The sequence below is a fragment of the Orbicella faveolata genome, unplaced genomic scaffold (genome assembly GCF_042242905.1).
Source record: "Orbicella faveolata isolate gen_17 unplaced genomic scaffold, um_ofav_v1 contig_2, whole genome shotgun sequence".
Lineage (NCBI taxonomy): Eukaryota > Metazoa > Cnidaria > Anthozoa > Scleractinia > Merulinidae > Orbicella > Orbicella faveolata.
The window spans coordinates 7935685-7957154 of NW_028301547.1; the positions used below are offsets into that span (position 1 = coordinate 7935685).

Consider the following 21470-nt stretch of genomic DNA (forward strand, 5'->3'; position numbering starts at 1 on the left):
CCAACGAATACATGAAGTAATAAACAGTTCTGCCTCTTCACAGTTGAAGCTTGCAAACACTTAAAGGGAGAAAGAGAAGGCAGAGCCAGGGAAAGAAGCCAGGCAACGAAACAAGGGACAAACGTGCGCAAATAGAAGTTTCCGTTTGACTAAAAGTAACAAACCATAAGAAAAAGTTCACTTATGCCAGTAAAGGTGCTGGAATGGGGTCCCCATAAACTGCAAGCAGCATACGACACGTAAAGTTACGAAGTGAAGGATTCTAACGCGAACTGGGCTGAAATTAGACTGCAAAACAGTCGTATTTTTTGCGAATGCCGGTAACAGTGAATATTCGAACGAATAGTCTGAAGCGAATGTAAAAACGGCGAGGGCGAATGGATCGCGGTTACGGCGCTTCACGCCTTCCGAAAACGTCCAAAAACGACTGTTTTGCAGTCTAGGTTGAAATGAGCTGCATAACTCTTATTTATACTCGCTTAATAAGGGACTTGTGGGAATAATCTAATTGTTAATTAGAGACAGAGACAAACCAGCTGCGCGCGGGTATATATGGTGCATTCCAGGGCATGTCACAGCACAACTTGTGCAAGTGTTCTTACTTAATGGGTTCGTTAAATAAACACCACAGACATCTTAGTTTATTTTTAATCAAAGCGTTTTGGTAAATTTATTTAATTTTTCACAGTGTTGCGAGAAAGAGCGGGATTCTGAAGGTTAAGAGCAACAGGCAGTAGTAAAATAAGTCTGCAGATGACGCTGTGAAGCACATTTATGCCGTCGGGTATGAAGTCAGAACCTTATCGGTGTCTCTAAAGTGGATGGTTTTTATCGTGACGGGCACACCACCTATATTGCACGTGCAGTCACCCGGCTCTCCAAAAAAGCATGCTGTATACAGCGCCATCTCAAAGGCAGGACTTGTTCCCACGTAGAAACTGCTACCCGGCGGCTTGTTGACACCCTTCCAAGAAAATTTTACGTTGATAAATGGCGGCTGCGATGACACAAAACAAAGAAAAAAAGTTAGCGATTTAGGCAAGGCGTCTCCTTGAATCAGTTGAAAGTAATCTTTAGATATCATTGCAAGAGCACAAGAAGCCATTACCTTTTTGGTTGTGTCAACCTTATTCGTTGGGGGTGGTGTGTAAGTTAATCTTCCTGCCGTTTGTTCTAGGTGAAACTGGTACCAGTTATGAAGACCTTTTACAACGAGATTCTTTTTTTTCTTGTCGAGGCCAGTTTCACCTGTTGCAAAATAAAAAACGCGCAAGGACTTTCCTTTGAATTATGTAAAATTGCAACCATTTTGACATGAAATATAACATTCCCTATTTCAAGAAAATAGGCACTGAAAGCAACATTTTAGTAAAAATCAATGGACCAGGTCAAATTTGTCGCTTTGTTTTTTCAATTTGATGTTCTTCCCGCTTTTGTTTTATTTCTTCGGATATTTTTTTTGTGGCTTGAAAGAATATAGCCCTTAGCACAGCTTTCATGGTGTCTGCTGCCATGTGAGTATAATATTTTCTATCATCATCATTAAACACCTGCAATTTGTAGAGTAGAAATGAGACGAATAACGAGAACAACTAATATTACATGTATATATAAGTTATGCATCGTTTTCGAGTGGTAAACCATGGAATATTCCACGAGCCACTTGCAGTTTTTTTCGTTATACATATGAGCCTTAAGGTGAGTGTGTACACCAAGAAAATACAAGTGACAAGTGGGATATTCAATGTTATACCCCGAGACAGCGTTATATAACTATTTTATACCATGCCATAGAGGATACAGTTGCCAAAACAATCAATGCGACATACGCGCGGTGCATGATGGAAGGCTGGATGTAATACTGTCGAATATAAAACGGCTTTCCTGTATTCTTATCGGCTGTATTTTCTATGGCATGGAATAAGTATATCTTATTAGATGTTTTGGTGTGTAGTATCGCTGTATATTTTTTCGAGTTGTACCGTATTTTGAAAAATACAAACAAGGAGTAAAAATATAAAGCGATACTACACACTAAAACATCTAGTAAGAGATTTATTATCCAACTACTGTATTTATCCGTGAAAGAGGGAAAGTGTGACAGTTTTGCGTGCGCGCACAGGCCTGTCCGGCAAACGTATTTCCTACTGTACAAATAACTGTACAATACACTGAATGCAAATATGGCGGACCGCTCGGTTGGCGCCCGGGACGAGTCGCATGCAAGCGAGGCTAGTCAGGCTTTGATGTTTTCTTTTGACAATGCTTCGCCAGAAAAGTTTTGTTTCATCGTCGATCTGGTCCGCTTTTGTTTCGCCCTCCGTATAAGTTGTTGTGTTCCTGAATGCCACTAGAAAGAATTGAAATCTTCCACAGCAGAACTGTTAAAGTTTGCTCTTAAGAGGCGAACGATGGAAAATTTATATCCCTTCTCGTGGCGTTCAGAAACACAGCAGCTCGTAGCCACAGCTAAATAAAACAGACCAGATTGACGACGAAGCAAGACTTTTCTGGTGAAGCATTGTCAAAACAAAACATCAAGGCTTAACTAGCCTCACTTTCATGCGACTCGTCCCGGACGCTGACCAAGTGGTCCGCCATATTTGCATTCGTTGTATAAAGCTGTTTATTATCCAACTGCAGCGAATACCGTCCAAATAACAGTACAGATATACAGCGATATTGTACAGTTATCTATGCAGTAGAAAACCTGTTTGCCGGACACCAAAATACTGTATATCTTCATCGAGTTTGGCTGGGAAAAATTTCGTTTTCTTCCTGTTTTTTTACATGCAAATCTAAGTAATATTCATAATTTTCAGATATTGTAGGTATTATCTTGTAAATCTTGTAAATTGTAAAAAAGAAATATTTGAAAAATAACTTAAAAGACGCTGAAAAGTAGCAAAACTCTGTAAATGCATATAATTCATAGTGAATGTAGCCGATAAGTTTCTATGCTTTGTTTCCTATTTTGTCTTGTAACTAATTCTATCTCCTCGTAGGAATCGATAGCGAATGATCTAATTGTTTTAGTAGAATTCTAACTGAAATTTGCTTCAAATAACGATTCCAATTATTTCTGATCTCAGTATTAAACTCCACGCCTTAGAAAATTTGCGCGGATTGAACTGTCAATTTGATATTTGCAGTTGTGAATACGCGCGCTCATCAGTTTCTTTCAAACGAATTCGAGTTTTTGTAATTCAAAAATCTGTGAACCTCCTTTTTTTAGTCTACTCTGGAATTAGGTTATCTTTTCGTTTCTAAATGTTCTTTCAAAACTTCAGAGCAACGAGAAAATGTTGCAATTTGGTCGACCACACCAAGCCAATGCGCACTAATGTCTGATAGTGTACAATGGCTCAGCCGATCAGATTACAGGATTTGCATTAGTATATTCGTGGAATTCTACTACTATTGTCATATGACTGCATTACTGCAACATACTAATTGCATATTGTTAGTAGTCTGGTAGTGGTAGTGTAGTTTTTTGTGGTAGTGTAGATGTAATTTAGTATTCATTAATAAAATTTTAAAAAAATTCCGATCCTGATAACAAAAAGTTTCGTAAAGCACTAGAATGAAAATTAGCGATATGAAAGGTGAACGACGTTTCGATGACTCCATGTCATCATAATCAAGTTCGAAATATATGATAGAATATCGAAATAATATAACTAGTAAAAATGGTGTGAAAATATTTAGGGAATTAAAAGGGTGTTAATTAAAGTATTCAATTGTTTTGTAAAGAATTTGATAATGATAACATGGAGTCATCGAAACGTCCTTCACTTTTCATATCACTAATTTTTATTCTAAAGTAAAAAAAAAATCAGGGGTTAAATGAAGTATGATTTCTAAATTCTTATTCTCCTTTAATACTTGAAAAACAATTTAATTACCAAACTTTAGTTTTTTTAGTATCCTGTACCCGGGATACTAAAAAAATACCTAGATTAAAACTATGGTGATAACGATAAGATATCTTTACCAACAAATGTGTGCTCAAAACCAGAATATTGATTGACATTGTCTCCTTTAGCATATTTTGCAAACCACATGGTCTTCAGTACTGGCTTGAATGCGTTTAAATTCTGGGGACATACAGTGAAAGTAAAAATTGAATGAATGGTGTTAAAAACAAAACGAATCAAAACAACAGCAACAACAACAACAACAACAACAACAACAGGTAAACAATATACATGATTACTGTAATTGTAAATCATGTTAAGTCCTAAAATATATATTCATGTGTCTGTCCGCTTATTGCCACTAAAAATTCGCCAATGAACGCGCTAGAATTTCTGCATGTATTATACAATATTTATTTAATTCCTTAGATCATGTTCATAGCATTATGTCTGTATAAAAAAAATAAAATTTACCACTTGGCAAAAAATTAAAATTTATCACAATTCATCATTTCGTCAGTATGGCAATCTTCCTCGTGTTAAAACAATCTTTTACTCACTTGCTGCGCTTTTTACCACTCCAAAATAAAATTCATATCTCCGCGCCGCCGTTTCTATATTCTCTATATACTGTATCTTCGTATAGTTTCCCCAAAAGTGGATTAAATTCAGAACAGTACAGAACAAAGCAGAACAGAAAAAAATATATGATCACACAGACAAGAGGCTAAAGCTGAAACCGTCAATTTTTGAAATTAACTTATTATTAGAAAAGATATCAGTGAAGTCACCTATTGTTATTAATATGCCAACCAGAGAACTATTGGCTGGTGAAACAAAGAACTCTTTTGTTTAACATTTTGAACATTTAAATAACAAAACAATGTATGCAAACGAATATCTTCCCTATTAGCAGCGTTACATTACGCACCTTGATCGCCTTGAAGCTAATTAATGTGAAATCACGATCGTTCGGTAATATCTTACCGCGGTGGTGGTCTTCCCAGCTGCCTGCAGGTACTTGAAAGCGATGTCCATAGGTCCACCTTCGACGGCGATAGTGTTTATGAAATCATCTTCCTCAGTCGCCTCCTTGGGATCGCCCACTTCCGGCTTCAACTCATCCGGAACGTAGTTATCTAAAAGAGCTTTTCAAGCAAACAATTACGTAAATATTATAAGAAGAGCAATTATTTCACAATGTATATTGATAATACAAACACGGTCAGTAACACGAATATGATTTTGCTCAGATTTTAGCTAGATTTTGTGTAAATTAGTATCAACGATTTCAGCAACCTCTCGTAATAAAAAAACGTCTCCAAAACGTCTAAAAACACACCATAAAATGATTTGAATCAGAAATTTTTTTGCCACACTTTTTAAAATTGTTTTCTGTAGTTATTGAAGGAGATCACATCAACTAAGAACGCTGCTAACGAAAGTGTTCGTATCACATTCTACTGTACATAGGACTAGTTTAAGCATCGTTATCTGCTTGAAGAAATAGAAAACGTATTTCTATCCCTTTTTTTTTACACAATCAACTCTTCTGAAAATCTTACCCTTGAATTTGGTGTACACGGCATTTTTTAGTTTGCCTTCACCAGTTGATGTTAAAGTGAACAACTTTTTTGCGGTGTTGGACGTGTCCACTGTCAAGTCAGTTCCCATGATCATATTATTCCCGGATGCCTTCCACATGTTTTCACAGACGTCTCCTAAGTTTCGACGAACTCGAATTCCCCTGAAAACAGACGTGAAGTGTTTCAAATATTCTCTTAATTGAAACGAATGGCTTTCCGAAAGTAAGGTACGTTAGTTATTTAGAACTGTATTCAAGTCTAGATAGACGAGCACTCAACTCTGGTTAATTTTTAAGTTATTTAAATATAGTCTCCTACCGCTCACTGGATGGGATACTAGTAATGGAGAGAGGCTCTTTCAAAGTAAAGACTTTGGTCTAGACACAATTATACGATTTTTATTACAGTCCGTACATCTGCCAAGGAAAATCTTGGCAGTGTGATAAAAGGTTTTTGGTCTTGGAAAGCTGCTTATAAACTTGGCATTACAAACTTCATAAAATCTATGCACATGAAAGCACTTTAAAAACTTTGGAAAACTCGCTCGCTGCAGGAAGACAAAGACCTCTTACAGCCTATCAATTTTTTTGGAGACCAATTGAAGAGACCAAATTTGGCTCAGAGAGCAGAGTTTAATCAAGAACACAACCAGAACGTCAAGAGAACCTAACCCAATATGGAACAGTGGTATACACTGTTCACCAACTGGAGGGGGTGGGGAGGGGTGTAACCGAAGAACAGTTTAGAAAGCACCTGTATTTATGCTAGCCTCTCAAAACAATGATCTAATCAAGCGATTCCAAGGCAAGACAAGGTCATAAATATTAACTACTTCCAACCTCAGGTAGGTCTCACCAGAAGGTGTTACATGATAATACAGACAGACAGGTGGTTATCATGGTAAGTTATCTTTCATAAGCTGCTTACTGTTGGCTTTTCTATTTTTACGAAGTACCGGCAAATTTCCTCTACTTATGCGACACCTTTTCTGTCCTAAGGAATTCCGTTAATGGCGCAAAGTCGTTTTCCCCACTTCTCAAGTCTGGCATTTAATTGTGGAGTAAGTAACGGGAAGGCGCGATTTTGATTTAGTTTTATAGCTTTTCAGCGAGGAATTTCTCTTTTTTAAATCTATATTCGTCAGGCCTTACGTCAAAGTATCTCACACTCCACAAAACCGCCGCTGGATTAATGTTACAAGGTGAACTAAAAAGAACTAAGTTCACGACAACTAATGCTTTAACAAGCTCACAGAGCTTCTATGGATGCGTATTCTTTTGTTTTCAAATTCAATTAATATAGCCCCCGCAAAGGTAAACAAAAACATTCTGTATGTAATTAAACAAAGATAGAGTTGTAAAGGAGCGTTGCGTGACGACCCTAAAAACGGCTGCGAAAGAGACTAAACCAAACTATGGAAATAAAATGTTCCAGCGTACAGTAGTGAAAGCAAAAGAAACTAAACTGAGAATCTGGAGAAAATTTCTACGAAATCTTCGGCCACACAGAATGATTCATTAAATCATTATATGAAAGAATGTTATTGCCAATAGTCGAAAAGTTTTTGGATATTTTAATCGAGTCTCTTCTAGAAAATGGATATGTTCTCAAAAAACAAAACAAAACAAAACAAAACAAAACAAGAAAAAGCAAACAGGCAAACTAGTGAGTTGTCTTGATGTGATGCTTTACCATTTTTCTTGAAGTAGGATTTGGAATGAATTTGACGACCAATTAAGTACTGGGAAACCTGGAGCTCGCTAGATTCAGTAAACGTGCAATTCGAATCAAACTGACGAAACTTATGAACACGTTCATTCATTTGTTATTTTCACGAACGTTCTAAGTGATGCCTAGTCAAGATATAAAGTTGTTGATTTCAGTGTTTTGGTCAGAGGAGGCAAGATGGCAAAGGAAACAAACAAAAGGGTGGTCTGTTCCATTTTGATGAGAAAAAAATAATTATTTTAAAGAATAAAAATGAACAGCTTACCGTGCTTCAATTGATGATACGGACACTAAGCAAATGATCAGTGATTTAATCCACATTTTCAGCAGTTGTTCGAAAGTCAAGCTCTGTTCTTCTTTTACCAGCTAGCAGTGACTTCCTTTGGAAAGAAGACCAAGATCAATTAAGGCCGGTTTAGCGATTGATCGAAATTTATTACGTAACTTAGCACTTGACTAGTCAATGGCGTCAGTGAAACATAATCTAAAAAATATTTTACGCTAGAATAACATTATCACAATATAAGTGATCCCATTAGCACTTGTCTTCTCGGTGTCTTATTCTTATCTCGTCAACAGTAATGAATGTACCCGCCCCGCAGAATGGATCACCCGCTTACCTTAATCCCGACACCAACTGGACATTAAGACCGAGAACTTCATGCACTATCAGTTGGCTTGCAAGTGATGATAAAGGCCGTTTACAGCCCCCAAAATATGGTCGAAATCGTAAGGCGGCTGTATAAGGGGTGTGACAGAACGGTTAGCTTCTCCACCTGTTTTTTTACAGTTAGATGAACGCATAACGATAAACTTGGAGTTAAATGATAACAAACTTCTAGTTAATGACATGGCAATTAAGGTTATGGATACCAAAGGTTACTAGATACGTAATTTAGTGTATTATTATATGACTAGCTCCGTGAGCGGGCAAGATGAACTGAATCTCGCGCTGTGATTGGCTACCCGAGCGGGCAAGATGGAGCTATCTTGCCCGCTCGGGATAAGGGCTTTGTCCCGCAAGGAAAATTCATCCGAGGCGAAAGCCGGTTTACCAAAATTTTCTTTCTTAGTTTTTCCCTGAAAAATCTTTTCCGTGACAGTTAAAGATTTCCTGTGGTTTGTGTATCGATGGAGCTGGAAAACGAGAAAACTGAATGCGTCAACGAGAAAGAAAACAAAGAAAACAAAAATGTTGACGAGTTTCATGAATTTATTTTGCAACAAAAACCGGCAAACACAAAACTAAAAACACAAAGTGACATGAAGGTATGGAAGCGGTTTTGTTTACAAGAAAACGAGAATAGGGAACTGTGTGACATACCTCAGGAAGAACTGAATTTGCTGTTGTGCAAATTTTTCAAAGCCGCAAAGAAATTGGACGGCACAGAGTACGAGCCTGTCAGTTTGACGTCCTTTCAACGTAGTCTCCAACGCGCCTTGAACGAAAGAGGTTCAAATGTAAATATTATTGACGGAGACAACTTCAAACTCTCCAGAGAAGTGTTAAGTGCCAAGCGCCGTCAGCTTGTTGTGGAACATGGCAAGGGGAACAGACCACAAGCTGCCCGTGAGCTGACCGAGGCCGAGGAAGACAAGCTTTTCGAGTGTGGTGAATTTGGGACCTCCAATCCGACAGCCTTGCAGCGTACCTTGTGGTGGATAATTGCCCTTCACTTTGGGTTCAGAGCTCGAGACGAAAGCCGCCGATTAAAGTGGGGAGACGTCACTTTGGAGAAAGACCCAGAAACGGAGAATGAGATTCTTGTGTGGAGATATGAGCGAGGGTCCAAAACACGTCAAGGCCAAGACAAGCCATACAGTGTTCGTGCTTTCCACCCTACTGCGCAAGCAACCGGCAACGAGCGTTGCCCGGTTAAATTCTTCAAAGAATTTGCTCGCCGTCGTCCTTTGGAGATGAACAAGCCAGATTCCCCCTTCTACCTCGCAGTCAAACATCAGCGAAAACCAGATGACGACGTGTGGTATATGCGAAGTCCGCTTGGTAAAAACGAAATCGGCAAATTTCTCCCCACCGCTGCGAAAAATGCTGGTTTACAGGGCAGAGTAACCAACCACTCGGTGAGAAAGACCTGCATTTCACGTCTCCTCGATGCAGACGTCCCAGATAATTTTGTGGCACAGTTAAGTGGCCATCGCAGTCTGAAAAGTCTCGACGCTTACAAATCGGCCTCGCATGAACATCAACGGCGAATGTCCCTTGCGCTGAGCCGCTCCAGCAGCAACCAGCTTTCTAGCATCTCCACTCGCACAGAAACCACAACTCGTCCCACCACTTCTGTTACCAGTGTTGAGTCTGCCACCTTTAATCCAGTCCAGATGGGATCGGGTTTTTTCTCAGGAGCAACGATTGGAAGCTTTAACAACTGTACTTTCAACATCCAGCTTACGTCGGGGCAGCTTTGCACCACAGAGCCAAGCGACAGTTCTTCGAAGCGCCCAAGGATCGGCGAAAGCGACGGCCAGATGAAATGAACTGTCTTGCTCTAATGGTTTAACATTCTTTGGAGCTTAAGTGCTGAAAATTTAAGCCATTTTAGACATTTTTGAGGTAAAAAAAAAACTTTTCGAATTTGCCTCGAGCGGTTTCGTACATTCGTTTATTCTGATTCAGCAGTTAGACATTTACTCGTCAAAAATGTAAACCAATCAAATGATTGTATTTCTGCATTCAGCCAATTAGGATAAAGGAGAACGCGCCATTGATTTTTGCATGTAACGGGCTTCCTTTTCAGTCCTTGAAAATAAATACGTACACGGATCATTTTTTGGTGTTTTATCCCATATAATAAATCCTTTATTGACCAAGCTTGTTCGGTCAAGATGGCTGGATATTGGCCTCGTTCTTTTTTTGCGTGTTTATGGACCTCGACTTCGTCTCGGTCCATAAAAACGCAAAAAAAAGAACTTGGCCAATATCCAGCCATCTTGACCTCATGCTTGGTCAATAACCCATATATACTGACTAAATTTTAATTAAACGAGTTATATGGGGCATGACCCTTGGGCGCACGTAATGTTCAAGATGGCGGCTTTGTCTCCCTAAGACGAATTCAAGGCTTTGTCACCCTGAGACGAATTCAAGGTGGTGACTCTGTCATCCTAGGAAGAATTGAATATTCAAGATGACGGCTTTGTCACCCAGTGACGAATTCAAGATGGTGGCTTTGTCATCCCAGGAAGAATTGAATATTCAAGATGGCGGCTCTGTCACCCGGAGACGAATTCAAGATGGTGGCTTTGGCACCCTTAGTAGGAAGAATTGAATATCCAAGATGGCGGTTTTGTCACCCGGAGACGAATTCAAGAAGGTGGCTTTGTCACCCTAGGAAAAATCGAATATTCAAGATGGCGGCTTTGTCACCCTGAGACGAATTCAAGATGGTGGCTTTGTCACCCAGGAAGGATTGAATATCCAAGATGGCGGCTTAGTCACGTCACAACCCAAGATATGTTATGTTCAATTGGAATCATTTGTTTCAGTTGTTTGCTCGGCTTTTCTACCCTTTGTGCCATAAACACGTAAATATAGCGATGTTTATTTCTATTTTTTTTATTTATCTTAAAGATGGAAGAGGGCGGGCGCATCAGTGTGAGGATGGGAAAGCGAATACAAAACGTAACGTCATGAAGTGGTGAAATGAAGGTTTTACTAAACAGTTATCTCCGCCGTTAATTCCGTATTTTGCGTTCACTGGTTTAGAAATTATCTTATGTTCATCGTAGAAATTTTGAAGTTATTTTAACGAGAATACACACTGTGACACCAGAATATTTTGTCCCATTGAAATCATTCAGTGGAAAGAATCGACTCAGAAATTGCGTACGGTTGTAAACAGTGTTGTTCACTGCCATTAAAGATGACTTATGAACATTTCGATTAAACCCCTTGATTCTAAAAATGAGTGCTTTTGATGTGCATAATTTCCGTTGATTTCTTTCGGAGATGTCTCTCATAAAAGTGAATCATGGAATTGTAAGTTAAGTGGGCCCTTTGTTAGAGTAAAAGAATAGAATTTAGTCATAAAGACCATAAAATGACGCCAATTCAGCCTGCAATATTTTGACCAAGAAGAGGAACTTCTTTGTACTGTTTGTTGCTTTTTTCGCCACGCACTTTTTCGTTAATAAACTCACTGTTTCATTAATAATGTAATTTTTTTCCACACTGACATTTTGAACATCAAAACAAAATTCTTTTCGATATTATACTCCAGCGAAAATAAACCAATGCAAACCTTTATGAACTAAAATAAGTCCAGCAGCATAAATGTTTTGGTGTTAGGGAAATTCTCGAGACTCGTCTTAATTCAATTTAAATTGTATATGACACAATTTTTTTCCCCCTGATGCTGATCGTTAATAATGTTAGAAAAACGATTGTAAAGTTTTTAGATCGTGAGAATATTTTGAAACCCCTTTTTTCGTTCAAAATACGCGCTACTTTCATGTTGAAATTGTTCCAGAGATCGCGCAGCCAAAATGTTACGTGATTTACGTCTCTGACGTCACTGTGTTTGATAAACAAACCAATATGGCTGAAAGCGAAGGGAAACGTTTGAAGCATGAGACGGGTCGAAAATTAGCGTTACTACCTAGCAAATCACTGGCACATTTGAAGCCAGGTGCAGGAGAAATGATAAGGCGGCTTCCTGCGACAGCAATGATATCAAACACTGTGACGTCACAAACACAATTCTCGTCCTCAGTTTCCCGGAACACTTTTACAGGAAAATTGGCTGTATTTGCCCCCCCCCCCCCCCAAAAAAAAAACAATTATGCAAATTGTTATTTTTTTTTTTTTCGCATTTTCAAAACATTATTCGTTTATTACATATATCAAGGAAGGAAAATACTTAAAAAAAAAAAAGGTGTCATATACAGTTTAACTAAAATGAACAACTGGACATTGCTTTACTGCCTGGTGTGAAATGAGAGGAACTCACCAACTTAGGAAAATCTTTTACACGGAGAATTAGAGTTCTTTTCTCCATGGATAAGGAACAATTATTTGCCCAGAAGGTAATGTGGCATTCTGTTATCCCATCGCAACACAAACTCATCCGGCTTCTGTAATTTGCATATCAATGGAAATAATATTCATAGTTTATACTTTTTCAAAAGGTGGATTTTTTCCCGGAAACAACGGCTAAATCCAGGAAAATATTATTTAAAATCCACAATTTGACGTGTAGCTGTCTTTAGTTTACGGTTCATTTATATTTGTTGTAGGTTCGACCGCTGTTATCTTTTTTTTACCATCAAAATGGCGAAAATTTGGCAAACTCGGCAAGCTCTGTACGGCGCACAGTGGAGAATTCCCACAAATTTTATTCAATACGTTTTTGCATTGATGCTATTACTTTTGAGTTTTCATAGACTTGATCCTAGATCAGGTCCCACAATTAAGAAAATAGCTTTTAACTATAGGTATGTCACGCTTCGTACATCCCGGAGTTTTAGAATAACTCATACTTCCTTCAAACTTTGACAGGATATAATTGTTAAACGAAGAATAGTGAAACTTTTGCATATAAAACATTCAGCTTGTCAGCACCCGACATTTACAGCTTAATTTCAGAGTATCCTGAGGTAAATTAGCCTGTTTTGAGATCACCTTGAAAAAATGCACAAAAAACAGTGAAAGACATTTGTCTACAAGAAAAATTATTAATAATAAATTAATAAATAAATAATAATCCTGGGTTAGCGTTAACCGACTTCCGAACAACCCGGCCAGCAAGTTAACCTGATGAGCCCGCGACCTAATCGAAAACCAGCACTTTTTCAGCGGTCAAGTTCAAAAAACACGTGACCTCGATGAGCTCTAAACTTGAGTCCGCGATAAGGTCACGTGATACGGTCAGCGGATACCTTGTTTTGACAGATGTCAATTGACCATAACATGGATGTCCAATTTCAAAGAGTTACGCTACAAACCGAGGATTCATGTCTCTGTCAACCTATTAGCTGGAGTATGGCCGCCATGTTGCGCGACTTCGTCGTCGTCCTGCGAACGCCCCCACAAGCTATACCGCTAGCCACGATAACCATGAGAAAATCCATTAAGGGTTTCCTTTTCAGTCCTATATGTGTATGGGGCTCCGCTTGGCGGCCCTTCGGGCCGCCGGAGCTCCGCTATAACATCTTGTTAACCATAACAATGAACATGAATAAAAACACAAGGCTTAGGCTTGCTTTTGACAGAGATGCAGGCGAAAAGAACTCATTCAATCACAACTGTCCAATAAACAGCGTGCACGAACTATCCGATAGGCCATAATCTTATACTCGGCATTGGACTGGAAGTAGCTTGCAACTGAGGCTAATGCTGGAAGTCTTTTGAAATGCAAATTCCATTAATCTCTTTTTAATGATATTCCCCCGCATAAGCTTCAATTTCAATTTAGTTCCGGTCCAATACTGATAATACTGCGAATACCGTCCAGATGTGCAGTAGAATACCTGTTTGCCATATTTGTGCAGTAAGAAACCTGTTTGCAGTACAGGTCGGTGCGCGCACGCAAAACTGTCACACTCTCTCTCTTTCATTGATACATATATTTACTTCAGCAGTTGGATAACAAATCTCTTATTAGATGTTTTGGTGTGTAGTATCGCTGTATATTTTCACTCGTTGTTTGTATTTTGACTCGCCCTACGGGCTCGTCAAAATACGGCACAACTCGTAAAAATATACAGCGATACTACACACCAAATCATCTAATAAGATGTATTTATTATCCAACTGCAGCGAATACCGTTCAAATAACAGAACAAATATATAGCGATATTGTACAGTAGAAAACCTGTTTGCCGTACAGGTCGGCGCGCACGGGCAAAACTGTCACACTCTCTTTCTTTTATTGATAACTTTATTTACTAGAACAGTTGGGTAATAAATCTTGTTGTTTGTATTTTGACTCGCCCTATGGGCTCGTCAAAATACGGCACAACTCGTAATAATATACAGCGATACTACATACCAAAACATATAATAAGATATATTTACAGTGGCGGATACATACCTTAAGCTAAGGGTGGGGGGGGGGGGGGGCAGGGGGGAAGGGGGGCGGTTTTGTTTTACATTACACATATGAGGAATGCGCTTACCTCTAACAAAGGCACAACCGCCAGTGCTGGTCTCTCTTTATATCTCACAAGTCCTTTGACAAGAAAACATGCACGAGAACCCGAATGTTACATCAGATAAAGATATCTCACGAATAAAACTTTACTGAAGACTCACCTTTTAAGTTAAGCTTTTAGATAGGAGTTTTGATTAGATAGAGTTTTTAATAGTTCTTATAATAAGATAAGGTTTCCTTTTAATTAAGTAGCAGAGGTAATTTTAAACATTTTGTAATCGATTCTTTCTTTGTTAGAATATAGGTTGAATACTTCTCTAAGTGTATTTTGATGTTATTTTTCAAGGATTGTATATGTTATTGTAAAGCGCATTTGATCTTATATATACGTTAATTTGCGCTATAGCAATGTTATTATTATTATCATCACCATCATCATTATTATAATTATTATTATTATCAGTATCATTATTATTATAACTGTTATTATTAAAAGAAAAGGGGTAAAATTAACATTAATGAATGTAAATTTATTAGTAACTTCAAAGTGACTCCACCAACCTTAACAGTTGTAAACAAACTTGCGCTTTCAAGTTTCCTCTCCTTTAAAGCTCTAACAGATAAACAAACAAATCATAGTTAAAGGAGCATCTTAGCCAGTTCTGAGTTAGGGACGGAAGCAGGGCCGTAACCAGAAAATATATATATATATATGACTGAGGTAAAGTACATGAGAAAACAATGACCGCAAGACCGGTCGATCTATCATTTGTCGATTTACTAATAAGCAAATTTATCTACTGGGCCAACCAATATGACATTCAGTTTACGGACAGCCTGCTTGTGTGAGTCGAAAGATATCTACGGGTACGGATCTCGGTCATTGGCACGTCAGATGAAAAATTCTTTCCTGGCATTAAGTGTTTAATTTGCTGATACTTCATCAAGCTACAGCTTGAATGACAGTTAACAAAAAGACGTTTATATATGCAATCTATACTAAAAAACTTAATCTACTTGGCATGCTACAGGGACACAAAAAATAGAATAATGGATTTAAGAAAGTCAGTTTATAAGTGACTTCAAAATGATTCCACCAACTTTAATAGTTTTAAAGGAATTTACGCTTTCAAGCTCAGTTCTCTCGTTTTAAGTTCTAACAGGCAAACAAACAAAAATTATTTGAGGTAACTGCTTAACAATGCTAAATAGATCTGAGTTAGGGCCAGAAGGCTTGACGATCTTTCATTGGCCAATTTGCTAATTAGCAAATTAGCTAATGACATTCTTAATTGACTAGCAGCTCGTAAGTAGAAAGATGTGTGCGGATCACAAGTGACACGTCAGATCAAAAATTTCTCTCCAAACATTACATGCCTTGTTGATTCTTCATCAAGAAAGTGCTTGATTACCAGCAATAAAAAGAGGTTTATAAGTAAGTGATATTTGAGGAAAAATCGGCTTAATCTCTAGCTTCATAGTTTGCCACAAGGACACAAAAGAAATCATGATATTATATCCATCCAGTATATCGGTCAAGATAGACCAAGAATATTTGCAGTCGAATAATGCAATTATAAGAGAAACGAATAAATGTAGGTGTGGTGTGTTTAAAACAGAGGAAAAACCAGAGTTTCTAAAAGATCATTAACTGCGCAACTAAAATAGGCAAGTCCAATTGAAATCTTTCGAAAAAGAGGAAGTGGAAATGCTTGTTATACATAATTAAGAAGAGGGCCAATGCAATTTACCTTTACTCGCGCTCTAATTATTTCACAGGAGAAAGCGATTTTACGCTAAATTTAACCATGTCGTCGTTCGACGTGTCTAGCGTAATTTAATTTGTAACTATTCACTGGAAATCTAATTTAACTGACAGGTGCGGCTCATGTTGCAACATTCAACCTAAATTTTTTAAAGAAATTTCTCGTTCTGGTTATGATCCCAATAAATAGGGATTAATAACAATTCTAAATTTTGTTCCCATATTAAACAAGCACACATGCATATACCACAGGAAGGGCAAGGCTGTTTAATGATTAAACGAAACAATGACAAATCAGTGGGAAAATGTTTAAACTTACCTCCAACAAAGGCAAGACTTTTAGCTCTTTATATATGGCACAAATCCTACAATAAGAAAACACGAGAGCGCATATGTTATAGTAAGATCATAAAAATTTATCTTAAGTTATGTAAATCTCAAAGAAGTTACGTACAAAATAACATCTACTTAGGTCAATTTATAAGTGACTTTCAAACGATTTCACACAACCTTAAGAGTTGTTCAGAAATTAAAACGCTTTAAAGCTTTGTTTTGTTTTACGCCTTAACAGACAAATAAACAAATCTTATCTAAGGGAGCTGCTTAATCATGCTTAAAAGATCTGAGTTGGGGGCGGATGACGTGTCGATCTATCATTGGTCGACTTGCTAGCCGACGACGTCTTTTATGGAAAACCTACTCGTGTAAGAAGAAAGATATTTACGGATCACAAGTGACACGTCAGATGAAAATTTCTCTCCAAACATTACGTGAATTATTGATCCTTCACAGATACTGCTTGACTGCCAGCTGTGATCGTCCGGGTGAGGGTAGTTCTGAAAAGAACTGTTGTTTGTGACTGACGTTTCGACAACCTGAGCGGAAGTCATCATCAGAGTCAAGTGAAAAGAGTTTGTCAGTTGATGATGTTATAAGTCTAGTCCGTTCAACGTGATTGGTCAGTTTAGCCAAGATGGTATTGGCTGAAAGACTCGTATGAAGTTTGTCATCAGTCATTGGTCGGTTTCGATCCGTCTATTGTTAGTCAAATTGGTCTGTTTTTGGTCCGTCTATTGTTAGTCAAATTAAGTCGGTTTGTTGGAAGTCCGTTTGTCGGTTTCGTTTCCGTCGTGGATAAGTCGTTTGTTAGGCGCCGGTAGTTGTTGACATCTGTAAAGAGGCGTTTGTTCTAGGTTAGTGTACCAGCTTTCCAGAGTCAGTCATTGAAAATATTTTGTACTGTAGGTTAAGCACTGAGCAGAGTCCCAGTCAATGTTGTGGTTTGACAGTTGATGACGTACAGCAATGTGATTGTTGGCATCACCATTTCTCGTGGCCCGTTTGTATTCAGTCAGTCTCGTGTTAAGGTTTCTGCCAGTCTCACCAATGTAGGAAGCCTGGCAGTCGGAGCATCTGATCTTGTAAACTGCTTCCTGTCTGTTGTTAGGTTCGTCCCTGTCTTAAACGTTGGTCAGTGATTGTCGTAACCTAGTTGTAGGTTTGTGGGCTACACGGATGTTGTAGGGCTGTAGGATCCGTGAGATGGTCTTATTATTACGTGATACATACTTGAAGAAAAACCTAATGGTTTGCTTGATGAAATGTGTTGGTTGACACGTCCGCTGACAGAAAAAAAGTCTAATAGGCGATCACGTGATTTCCAGTTCTCTATGTCTAAGGCTGTCATGGTTCCCGTAGTATTGCCGACCGGACAGGTTATCGTAGATAGACCAGGGGTATTTACAATTGAATTACGAAATAAAGGCAAACAAAGAAATGTAGATGTCTTGTCTTGGATAAAAGAATTCCATTCTACTGAGAGAATGACGATGAACAGTGGTGATTGAGCTCAAATATCGTCAATTGTACGGCGACATGCTCAACCCAATCACTGAATTTGACCACATTGTCCCTCGACTTGTCTAGAGTAGTTTTTTTAACTATTCAGGGGAATTCTAGTGAAACTGGCGGGCGTGGGACCCATTTAGCCTACATTTTTTTAAAGAAATAGCACCCCTTTATAATGATCCCAATGAAAAGAGATTTGAAAAATATCAAAATTTTGTTCCTGTGACAAATAAACATGTATGTACGTATACGAAAGAAATGCCAACGCTTAATGCTTCGACGAAAGAAAGAAAAAGAGCACTCTTTAGGAGAACAAGTTTTTTCAAAGGAAAAATCATGTTTACATTGGATTTGACCATACTGTCGTTCAACTAGTCTACGTTCATTTTGTAACTAATCAGTGGGTATTCTCATGAAGCTAACGGGTGTGGCGCTGTTGAAACATTTAACTTAAATTTTCTAAGAAATTACTCGTTCTGGTAATAGACTCAGTAAACAGCGATTTGTAAAATTTCTTAATTGTGTTCATGTGAAAAGTAAGGCAAAAACAAAACCGTTAACAGCACAAACCCTGAGATAAGAAAACTCGAGAGCCCACTGGTAAATATGTATGAGATCAGATAAAGTTATCTTGAGTTATATCAATCTAAAATAAGTTGAAAACGATAACATTTAAGAAAGTCAATTTATAAGTGTTTTCAAAGTAATCTACCAACCTTCACAGCTGTAAAGAAACTTGCGCTTTCAAGTTTTAGCTCGTTTGAATCTTAAACAGACAAACAAACAAATCTTATGAGCTCTAAGGACTTGTCGATCTATCATTGGTCAAAATTTGTCTCTCAACCCAATATACATGACCTTTTTTGTCGACAACCTGCTCGGGTAACTAGAAAGATATCTGTGATTCACAAGTGACACGTCAGATGAAAATTTCCGTCTCCAAATATTACGTGCTTTGTTGATTCTTCATCAGATACTACTCGACTGCTAGGTAAGGAAAGAGATTTATTACTATTATTATGATCCATACTTGAAGAACAAATTCATGCCTAGCTACATGACAGACTGACTAAAAAAATCGATCACGTGACTTCCAGTACTTCATGTCTAACGCTGTCGTGGGTTTTAGTTGTGAAGCTGACTTCACATCTTACATAGGCCAAGGGTATGAATCGAAAAATGGAATTACATAGGCAAACGAAAGATTTAGGTGTCCTATTAAAAACTTGGGAAAGTGTACTCTCGCCGTAATTGTACCCGTCGTTGACACGCATGGAAGGAGCTGTTGGGATGATCACCCGCGGTAGTTCAGCTTAGGAGATGCATATCCCGACATTTTTTTGCTTAATTAGTACTTTTCTTATGCTTTACGGCAAAGAGAAAAACTCGAATCCAGCTGGGTTTCTTTTAAAGAAGAGGAACGGAAATGTTTGTCATACATAATTAAGTGTGCATGTCTGTAAATATCAACCGGAGATCTGCAAGAGCGAAAAAAACAATTTCAAAGAAAAACTCACAAGACAGCCTTAGAAGTACTGTTATTAAATGAATGTTTTGGATGTCCGGAGATAAATTTGGTTTCGCAGCTCCAGATCAGCTTTTAGGCGTCTGATACTGTACACTGCTGAGAACTCTTTTCGGAAACCATTTTCTTCTTCCTCACAGCGAAAAGAAGCTAATCAGATTTACACACTTTTATACAGATTTATAATGATAATTATACAGATTTTGAATGGTTATTTTCTCAGTCTGAACTAAAACTGAATATATATTTGTTTTTTTTTTTTTATTGCTTACATTTCTTCGAGCGTTTTCTTGGAATGCAACCATTGACTGGTACCTGGTCAAGATGATGCAAACTTATTTCACGCGAAATTCGTTTTCGAAAGCATGGACTACTTAACGGAAAATTTTTAAAGTAGTAGTTTCGTGAAATGTGAGCTTTTCAACTACAGCATTCCGATTCTAAAAGAAAGACAAACTCAGTAATAACAATAATAATAATAATAATAATAATGATAATAAGTGACTCATATAGTTATTGAATAATTTTATATCTTCGAAAATTTAAGGTGGCTTTGAACTCCCTTCGCATAATTTTCTAAAACTTTGCAAAAAAGCTGCATCTTATCATTTGATTACAAAAAAATGGGAGGGAAATGGGGGTCACCGAACTCGTTTTTGAGTTATAAGCGCTTAAAGCTAAAATTGTGGCTAGTCTGACGCGGCGTTTCGTCTCGGCCTTCTTCAGAGACCTTTAGAATTCTAAGGCAAACTCGTTGAGCATTGAGCGTTGAGTCCCGTTCGCAAATTCTTGATGTTAACAGTCTGGCCCTTTATCGCAGAAGGATTCCCAACCGTACGTTCACGAGTTAAATTTATACAAATTTATAACAATTCATAAGTTCATAGCCAATAAGAAATGGCTAAATTCGTCACGCGCATGAGTATTAATGCCCAATGAAAACATATATGAGAGCCATACGTGTTTTGGATCACATATCAAAACCACGCATGGTTTTTGTCTGTCTTCTCATTGGACATGAAAACAAGACAAATTGAACACAAGAATAATACTTCAGTTTAATAACTCCATGGAAAGTTTTACATACATTGTCTTCGAAATTAATAACATTTGGCCTGAAAGAAAAGTTATTCACACAAATCTTCTTATGTTCACCACAAAGCAAGCCAAACGTGATACCATTATAGAAATAAATAGTATCTAATTAATCATTGCTTAGCTGTTCCACTGCCAAATAATCCTCCACTCCAGAACTTTTCTTTGTCTTCGTCTGTAACAGCTTCCTTAACTTCTTTCTTTGTTTGCAAACTCACACCTTGCCGTGTGCCATTCTTCATCTCGGCGTCAAGACAACGACGGAAAATAAAAATTCTACAATAAAACATAGGAAGATTAAAAAAAGATCGACCTATATTTTAATTGTAGTCTTCGAAGAAAATAGTATCATAACAAATACTGTGTCCCCTCTTACCTTTTATCCGAAGCATCTAAAGGATTTAATACTTCTCTTCCCACAGTTTTTTGTAAATGCCTTCGGATGCCACAGATAATCCCCTAAAGGGGCCTTGCTGGATACACCTCCCCTTTACCATTAGCAACCACCTGGAGAAATTTACTCAGCCAGTAGTTGAAAGTGTTGGCACCCATATTTGTCTAATCTGTACTCAATGACTGAGCTTTGTACAAATCTGCATAATCTTTAAAAGCGCCACCAGCATCAAATACAGGAACTGTAACTTTTCTATTAATCTGCCATTCGTAAAAAATTTTAATCGCCCATTTGATTTTGTAGGGAGTTGACTAGGAATACTCCCTTGCAACAACCTTGATTCTTCCTCCTTAGTTTTTGGATGACGAAAACGGCTTACGGTATTCGCTGCAAAAGACTCTACCATTTTCACTCCCACATGACTTACAAGGAACAACAACAAATTCCCACATTTTGATTATTTTTTAAACACATAATCTCCTGGGAAATTACTTAGCGACTAG

The 21470-nt window shown here is 37.9% G+C and overlaps 2 protein-coding genes and 1 pseudogene across 6 annotated transcripts; 1 reads left to right on the forward strand and 2 right to left on the reverse strand.

Moving 5' to 3' along the window:
• Positions 1–640: 640 nt before the first annotated feature.
• LOC110039754 (uridylate-specific endoribonuclease B-like) lies at positions 641–18752 on the reverse strand. 5 transcript variants are annotated; one of them, XM_089289484.1, is made up of 11 exons: positions 18670–18752; positions 16425–16470; positions 14902–14953; positions 14366–14418; positions 7852–7969; positions 7497–7611; positions 5483–5664; positions 4905–5065; positions 3995–4097; positions 1109–1248; positions 641–997 (listed from the first exon to the last, which is right to left on the reverse strand). In XM_089289484.1, the coding sequence occupies exons 6-11, from the start codon at positions 7550–7552 to the stop codon at positions 773–775; spliced, it is 867 nt and encodes a 288-aa protein (XP_089145610.1). In that variant the 5' UTR covers positions 7553–7611; positions 7852–7969; positions 14366–14418; positions 14902–14953; positions 16425–16470; positions 18670–18752; the 3' UTR covers positions 641–772. The 5 variants fall into 5 exon arrangements, with proteins under 5 accessions (XP_089145610.1, XP_089145608.1, XP_089145612.1 ...); XM_089289482.1 differs by lacking the exon at positions 7852–7969; XM_089289486.1 differs by lacking the exons at positions 7852–7969; positions 18670–18752 and adding an exon at positions 16876–17025.
• LOC149111795 (uncharacterized protein KIAA1958-like) lies at positions 8183–9815 on the forward strand. Its single transcript, XM_089289481.1, has one exon. The coding sequence runs from the start codon at positions 8363–8365 to the stop codon at positions 9725–9727; it is 1365 nt and encodes a 454-aa protein (XP_089145607.1). The 5' UTR covers positions 8183–8362; the 3' UTR covers positions 9728–9815.
• A 2165-nt stretch (positions 18753–20917) lies between the features above and the next one.
• On the reverse strand, positions 20918–21441 carry LOC149111796 (uncharacterized; annotated as a pseudogene).
• Positions 21442–21470: the final 29 nt, after the last annotated feature.

What these genes read in the sequence shown, in the direction of transcription:
- LOC110039754 (XM_089289482.1), bottom strand. Translation starts at nt 7,552, where the DNA reads ATGTGGATTAAATCACTGATCATTTGCTTAGTGTCCGTATCATCAATT. An exon ending in CGTGTACACCAAATTCAAGG is followed by an intron (nt 5,066 to 5,482) that starts GTAAGATTTTCA and finishes TTGCTTGAAAAG; the next exon opens with CTCTTTTAGATAACTACGTT. An exon ending in AGGTTGACACAACCAAAAAG is followed by an intron (nt 998 to 1,108) that starts GTAATGGCTTCT and finishes GTGTCATCGCAG; the next exon opens with CCGCCATTTATCAACGTAAA.
- LOC149111795 (XM_089289481.1), top strand. Translation starts at nt 8,363, where the DNA reads ATGGAGCTGGAAAACGAGAAAACTGAATGCGTCAACGAGAAAGAAAAC.